Source organism: Nymphaea colorata, chromosome 7 (assembly GCF_008831285.2).
Source record: "Nymphaea colorata isolate Beijing-Zhang1983 chromosome 7, ASM883128v2, whole genome shotgun sequence".
In the NCBI taxonomy this organism is placed as follows: domain Eukaryota; kingdom Viridiplantae; phylum Streptophyta; class Magnoliopsida; order Nymphaeales; family Nymphaeaceae; genus Nymphaea; species Nymphaea colorata.
This window is the reverse complement of record NC_045144.1, coordinates 2,659,189-2,666,992: the sequence shown is the minus strand read 5'-3', so window position 1 is coordinate 2,666,992 and position 7,804 is coordinate 2,659,189. Positions and strand designations below refer to the sequence as shown.

General features: G+C 39.3%; 1 protein-coding gene across 3 annotated transcripts in view; it reads right to left on the bottom strand.

The window, feature by feature from the left end:
• Nucleotides 1-3,546: 3,546 nt before the first annotated feature.
• LOC116257851 (chloroplastic group IIA intron splicing facilitator CRS1, chloroplastic) overlaps nucleotides 3,547-7,804 on the bottom strand; it is a 40,141-nt gene continuing 35,883 nt past the window's right edge. For 2 of the 3 annotated variants that reach the window (XM_031634851.2, XM_031634852.2), the window contains 5 exons: nucleotides 6,244-6,594; nucleotides 5,985-6,141; nucleotides 4,299-4,591; nucleotides 4,147-4,206; nucleotides 3,547-4,051 (listed from right to left, as the gene is read on the bottom strand). In XM_031634851.2, the coding sequence (XP_031490711.1) occupies nucleotides 3,971-4,051; nucleotides 4,147-4,206; nucleotides 4,299-4,591; nucleotides 5,985-6,141; nucleotides 6,244-6,594 (942 nt within the window). In that variant the 3' untranslated portion in view covers nucleotides 3,547-3,970. Of the gene's footprint in view, nucleotides 4,052-4,146; nucleotides 4,207-4,298; nucleotides 4,592-5,984; nucleotides 6,142-6,243; nucleotides 6,595-7,804 lie in introns of those variants that run through there. The other variant, XM_031634853.2, reaches the window with a different exon arrangement.

Sequence of the window (7,804 nt, the reverse complement as noted above, 5' to 3'; positions counted from 1 at the left end):
GGCCGTGTGGGAGAGAGAGTGGAAGAGACATGATAGACGAGGAGAGAGCTCGAGCAGAGAGAGAGAACGTGGGCAGAGAGAGAGATGCGAGAAGTGAGAAGGGGCTGCAAGTGGAGCAGCAACACATGGGAGAGTGAGAGCTGCTGGAGAGAGGGATCAAGTGTGCTTGAAACAGAGGGGGAGATGGATAGGGAATGGCGAGGGAGAGGACAAACGTGAGAGGGAGAAGAAGAAGAAGAAAAACAGAAGTGACTGAGAGGGGAGACGGCAGAAACAACAAGAGAGGGAGGAGGAGAAGAAGGAAGAGACAGAGAGAGGTCGAGAGGCTCACCTGAGTGCCGTCGTTGCCACTGCTACTGCAATTTTCTTCCGCCTCTTTCTTCTCTGTGTTGCAATTGAAGCAGAGGAAGAGAGAGTCGGCATCGGGCTCCTCTTCACGCATGGAGCTTGGGTCCAGGTCTGGACCCACTCCAGAACATTACATTGGGAATATTTAATGCATGACACACTTGGATTTCTTAATGAATTCTTCTCTTAGCTTTTCTAAATTAAGAGGCATTTGCAAACCCCATGACCGGCAGAACGAGAACTTCACTAGCCCACAAACGATCAAGTCCTGGTCAGGTGCAACTATGACCATATCCAACTAACACGTTGCAAGCATTGCCTGATCCAACTGATTGGGAAATGGCTGATCAAGTCGTAGTAGACTTGCTTGGGATCCAAGATTTTTGATGCTAAAGAAACTATCTTTTATGTGCTAGCAGAAGATGAAAAGCAGGTGGCAGATAGGTTATGAAGTGTTTGAGATGAAGACCATTGACCAAATTTCATCAATCTCCATAGATGTGTTCTCCTCACTCTGCACTCACTCCTCCACTTACAGGCCCTCTCCTCCCTTCAGTATGCTGACGATTTTCTCCTGTTTGGTGCTGCTTCCTGCCAACAGATTACGAGAACTTGGCTTATCCTTCAGGTTTTTGAGCTCATCTCGGGTCTTTCTTTAATTCTTCTAAATGTCACATTTCTCTCATTCACGCGGATCTCGCCACGATGCTTCTTGCGGAAGCTTGCTTTGGGTGCAAGGCTACAGGCCTGCCTATGGACTACTTGGGTCTTCAGATGTCGCCTCTTGCACCCTCCTTTTGGAATGGAGTGGAGCAGAAGCTTGTTGATCGCCTCCAGTGTTGGCAGGAAAAATTGCTTTCTTTTTCGGATCGTATTACTCTTGCTAAGCATTGTCTTGCATCTGTCTCCCTCCATCCTCTGGCGGTCTTTCGACCTCCTATGGCTATTCTGAAAAAGTTTGACAAGATCATTCGTAAATTTATTTGGTATGGTGATCGGCCTTCAGATCGCTTTGCGCATTGGGATGTGGTTGTCCTTCCACGTCTTCTTGGGGGTGCTGGGATTACCAACCTTAGTCGGGCTTGTGAGTCCTTTCTGTGTTCTTGGTGGTGGCGTCTGACAACTAAGAACTCTTCCATCACCTTGTTCATTTGCTCCAAATTTGACATGTCTTCCCCTAGTGATTGGAGTACTTCCATCTCTCACACCTCTCCCTCCCACTTTTGGTGCGACTTGCTTTCTGTCATTCATCTATTCATCCACCTTGCTGACCTTCCATCGTTCGCATCCCCATCCTGGCCTCTTTCACCTTCCCATGAATTCACATTTTTTTCTTGCTACCTGACCTCCTTTGGTTCTTCCATGGCGTTGCTCCCACCCCGATCCCTTTGGTCCTCTGGCCCTTTTCCTCATGTTATTGCTTTCGTTTAGCTTCTTCTTGCTAGCCACATCAACACTTTTGACCACTTGCAGAGCCTTGACATCAATTTAGCTAACCAGTCTCTCTTCTGTCTCGTCGCAGCTGAGTCTCAGGTCTACTTTTTTACCTCTTGTCCTTTTTTCTTTAGTGTTCTTGCCTCTTCCTGACTTTCTCTTGTTAGTAGCCTTTCGGATCCACCCTCCATTCGTCTTTTTTTCCTTTTCTATCCTTCTCCCCGTCTAACGGTTTCCTGGGGTCGTGTATGGAGGTTGTGGCTCATTTCAGCTTGGTGGCGCATTTGAGAAGAGCGCAATAACAGGGTCCGATTGTGGCTCGTCTTGTGCAGGGGAATGTACATTTTGCCATTCGGCTACGACATCGTCCTTCGTCTGCGGGGTGATTGTGTCGTTCCGTCTCCCCATTCTCTCTCCACCCCTCTTATTTTGTTTTACTGTACATTGTATTGTATATTTCGTTTTTTTGCTTATGTTTTGCGTTTGTTATTATAATTGGGGGGCTTCTTGTCTCCAAATTTTGGTATTGATTCCCATTTTATCGACACTAGTCCACAAACGATTAAGCAATCAAATGTGGGACGTGAAATGCAGAACCACTAATGGATTTAGCAAAATTCATCATTTGGATTTTTTTTTTTGTTTGGTGTTTAGATTCGGGTAACAAGTAATTTACCCTGGACAAGGGGTGAAAGTTGAATTACACCACACGTGGTGGATACTAACAACAGTAAATGTTCAGCCCTTATCTATGTTAGGAAGAACTCTAGTTCATCAGAGGTGTTTGGTAATAACAACACTATGTTGATATTTCATGAATAATCTGTCCCAAAGATCAAGAACACTAGAATTCTCCATGGATGCCTTAAACGTGTGATTCTAAGCTGATTATTGTGCTTTCCAACATGAACATCATTCTTGAAAATGTGTTGTAGATGTAAATGCTGTTAGAGTACATTGCACTTTTCTAAAATTTATGCCACATATAGAGTCACTGGTAACATCTAGATTATATCCCAAACATATCCAAACACCTCAAAGACATAGATTTTCTTTGCTTTAACTATAAAAATGCCTAATTATTTTTTCCTAAAGTCCAAGAGTTAGTTTCAAAGGGCACAGCATAGCTTGCCAGATTAGGGACCCGTTAAAAAGAATCTCTACTTCAATTCTTCTGAACATCTTAAGTGATAGAATGTGTTACCTAAGTTAAAAGATGCACCACTATCATCGCTGATGTCAACAGAGGCAGGGAAATAAAGGAACTTTCATGCTTATTTTCTGGACAGTGAGCTGGTAACCAACTGCTCACCCGGCAAGTCCAAGAGTTGATGGTCATAAGAATAGAACTATTGGCTGCCTATCTGAAACCATCGCCCCCACTATGCCAACTCTTTTGCGTTGCAAGTATACTTTGTAATGAACAAACATTCCCAAGAAAGAAATACCAATTTTTTGTATAATGTGTTGATTCTTTAAAAATAGAAATGGGGATGAAAAATACTTCAGCTGAATCATCTTTGTCGTAAATTAAGACCTCTTTTCCAGAAAGTTGAGATGTCTTCCGTAAGGATAGGTGGGAAAAAATGCAAGGGTGTCTAGGTATGTATAAGTCAGCTGGATATATCTTTTGACAGAGAGAGAGAGAGAGAGAGAGACAGACAGAGAGGGCTCTGTATTGCCCGTCAAATATGTGATCGTCAGGTCAGTTCAGCCACATTTCAGCGGTTTCTGAAAAACAGACCACATCATTGTAATCAGAGCTCTCATATATATTTCAATAAAATATATTAAAAAATGAATATGTACATCAGATATTACAAGTGCACCAAAGGAGTCGTTTGACAAATGGAAACAGTAGCTAGGGCAGATACATAAAACGGCATGTTATTGTTTATATTGCAAACAAAATCATAACTGTAGTAGGTTGATCATGTCATAAAATCCAATCTATATGTCCGAATTTTTTTCAACCTACAGTTTTGAAAAATCCAACCACGTGTGGGTGGTCGGTTTTTTTGAAGGATGGTAAAATTTTGTCCAAAAGGGCTGGCAGACCAAATATTAGATGGTCATGTATGGATAGATAATGTTGGTGACTGACTCTATTTTATGATGGTAGGACATCACCAACCATATAGACAAATATAAAAAGTTTATTCTTAAACTTGGCCTGTAGAAAACAGCCTTATGAATCCTCCTGTACAAGATCCTTTGCCTCCTGTGTGCTGCCTGGGATGTCCAGAGATTTGTTTTGGAGCAAATCAGCCTGCAAAGAGAACAAGGTATGTGCAATTCAGGCTAAAGCAACTCCTTCAATTTGAAAGAAATGCAAGACACAAGGAAGAAACATGACAAACTCACTAATTCTTGTCTAAGCCTTTCAACTGTTTTCTCCCTTTGACGGGCAAAAAACTTTAAAGACTGCAAGCCACAAAAACAGCAGACCAATGATTCAGCTTCTGTACATAATCAGAATAAAAGAAAGCATAAGAGTAAAGGGAAAAAGTAGTTACTCCTCGTCTCTGTATTTCAACTGAACGCTCAAATGCCATCTTTTTAGTCAAAAGATTTTCTGGCAGCAGGTTCAATGGGCGTCTGTAATTTTTTCCACGGTAAATAATTATTGCATGGCCTTTTCGCAGCTTCTCTATACCAACCAGTATTCCACCAGTCTCAGCTTCCAGCATTCTTGCTGTTTTCTCTGCCTCATAGCTTGTTCGCTGCATTGTTATGACTTTCACAATTTCTCTGTGCTTCCAGTGTTGATGAATGCTCCCAATTACACCATCATAAACTCCACGTCTTCCTAAATGAGTAAAACCAGAATAAGAACCACTCTGATATCTGATTCAGAAACAATAGCTTTTAGAATATGTGATTTTTATGAAAAGAATACCTTATCTGAAAATCTCATGAAAATATCGGGCATACCTAAGATAACATCATGATATTTTTTTGTCCGTGCAATTTTAAAAGGCAATACAAATTATTGGATGGCTTTACAAAATTAAGAAAAATATCATGACATTTTCAAAATATTCATGATATATGTGAATATGGTCCAAACAACACCCTGCCTTCAAGATACCAAACATCAGGCGAGTGTAAGAAGACTGATACAAACATAAATCTGTACCAAACTACCAATACACCCCACATATGCTATCAAAAGATCCTACTGACGAATTCAAAGTTTCTCAGGAGCTGGCCAAACACAATGTGAACCAAATCACAGCAAGCAATATAAAAATCTTTTATTACCCACAAAAGTGCTCCAAGGAAGCTGTTAATAAGAAATAATGGAAAAATAGTCCCATTTATACAAGAGAAGACATCTCCTCTGTTTGTAAGAGGCTGCCAATAACTAGAAATGTAAAACTTGAATGCTCCTAACCGCTAGAGAGCTGATCCAACAGAAAAAAATAAAAATAAATTAAATAAAAATTACAGAAACAAAAAAAAAAAAAAGAAATTCCAAACACAATGTATGTATGTATCTACTGTATTTGCCAAGTACATACATGTAAACATACACTGTTAGAACATATATTTTACTTAGTGTATATTTAAAATGGACGGCATTTTCTCCCTCTCCCTTTCCTTCCCCTTTTTTCCCCTTTGTTGTCTGGTGCCAGTTGTCATTGTCTGCCGAAGGAAATCTGTGTGTGTGTGTGTGTGTGTGTGTATGTGTGTGTGTGCATGCATGTGCATGTGCATGTGTGTGAGTTTTTAAATGTTTAGGTTTCTGTGTCACTTGTTAGAGTGAAAATCATGTGTTTTAAGTAGCAAGATCATGTGTCTGTTATCTGTGTGCATGTGCATACTTGACATTTATTAGAGATGTAAATTTAGTTCTCAAACAACTGTGAAAATCATGTGTTTTAAGTAGCAAGATCATGTGTGTGTTATTTGTGTGCATGTTCATACTTGACATTTATTAGAGATGTAAATTTAGTTCTCAAACAACTGTTCTTGGAGAACTTGCAATATTTTGGTTAATCCAATAAACAATAAACTTAAGAACACGATAACCCTAAGAAAATAATATTCGTCAACAGACAAGGTGTTTCATGCTATCAATATAAATCAAAATAAATTGCAAAAGCAACTCTACATATGTTTTTATAGAATTAGAGGAACGACCATATCCACATGATTTAACAGATCCGTATAGAAAAAACAGTAGTACTGTTCGTTACCAAGCAACAAAACTTCGTCCATTTTTAAACCAATCTTGCGAAAAGATTGTTTTTCTTCTTCAGTGATAATTTCTGTATCCGCTTCCTGCTCTGTTGGTCTCCAGGATGAATTAAGGTTTGAGAATTTTACCTCTGATCTCTTCCACTTATAGATAAGCTGAAGATAAGAATTAAGAGAGAAAAAAGACTTAAATTATACCTATCCTGAAAAAGTTTCAAAGAAACAAACAAGGATCAGCCCAGGAAACTCAAAACTTACAATTTTAAGCTTGCGCTCCTGCTTTCTTAGTTCCTTCTCCAATTGCACCTTTGCTACTTCAACTTCAAGTTTATACTCCGATGTCTCATCGCTTACAAGCCCATATTGTCCCCTAATATCTTGAAATTCTGAAAATGTTCCAGTTTTGCTTGATGAACGCATTGCAGCAGCCGTCATGGCAAATAAATTGTTTGAAACTCTTCGTGCATTTTCTTCTTGAACACACAGGTTTTCAAGCTCTGCTTCTCTCTCATTAAGAGAATTTGAAACTGCATGGGGAATAAAGTCCTTGCCTCTGTAGAGTAAAATAAAGAACTTGTTGCGCAGAATCAGAACACCGCCAGTAAGACACTGCATTCATTGGTACAAATTTCTGTATCAAGAACCTAAAGCTTCAAATGTGGAAGAGTGATTCATCTGTACAATTGCCAACAAGTCTTCCATGTAAATTCCAATAACAATAAAAAAAACTACAAAAAACAATGAAAGTGCCATTCTCTAAATTTTATTAATTAAGTTTGCAAGTAGAAGAAAGGATTAAAGGAAGAAGAAAGCAACTGTCCTTGAAATCTGATAAACTTATTTAAGAAACTCAGATTAGAGTGAAATTGCTCGCTTGTAACCTGTATAAAATGCAAGTGCAAATCTTTCACAACTCTCACATGTTTGGTGGCCTCCCTAAGTGGGACCCTAAACACATCTGCATAGGATGCAAGTGATGCTTTATTGCAGCGAAGGACATTCCTGACAAGCTACAAGGATGCCAGGTTACATGTGAAGTGGTTTGCGATTGTTCCAATTGATAAAATGGTAGTCTGTATTGCGCATACTAAGTACACTTGGTATATATATCCATGTATAAATACATTATCCTTATGTGGAATGTATATATAAACATATGTAACATGTAGTCAGTACATAGGATGGACACATGTATTTTGTTTTCTTATGTCTTCAATTCTTCCTTTCTGTATTTCTTTGATTTCTTTCCTTTTTTTGTTTCTGGTGAACTTTGGTCTTTGACCAAATGATCAAAGTCTGACTAGCCGTTAGATACTCTTCCAGCAGCTCAAATAGAGCCATTGGAGGATTCCAACAGCTAATGCTTCTGTGCCTTTTGTTTATAAGTAGCACTGTTGCTCCGCATGTGTATTGTGTTCTTTTACCTTATATTTTAAGAGTGAAACGGAAGTACTTTTTATCCTTGAGTGCACCTTTGGTTTTTAGTGCATATTGCATCGTGAATTGGTGAACTACTCACTATTGAGTAGATTTTCGTAGGGTATAAGAGCTAGTTTTTATACATGCTGTGGAAGTGCTGTGAAGCTGCTCTGTGGAAGTGTGCCACCACAAGAACTCTCAATTCTTGGTATAAAAAGGCTTCCTAGCAACATTTGCTGACCAACGTGAAGGTTTCTTTTGACTTGGATTCAAGCTTAATGGCTCCAATTACCTTGCCTGGTCCAGCTGGAGATGCAATTGTCTGCTGTGAAAGTTACTCGCAAAAAGACAACAAAATTGGTTATTTTTATACATACTCATGGGTATTTATTACATACAA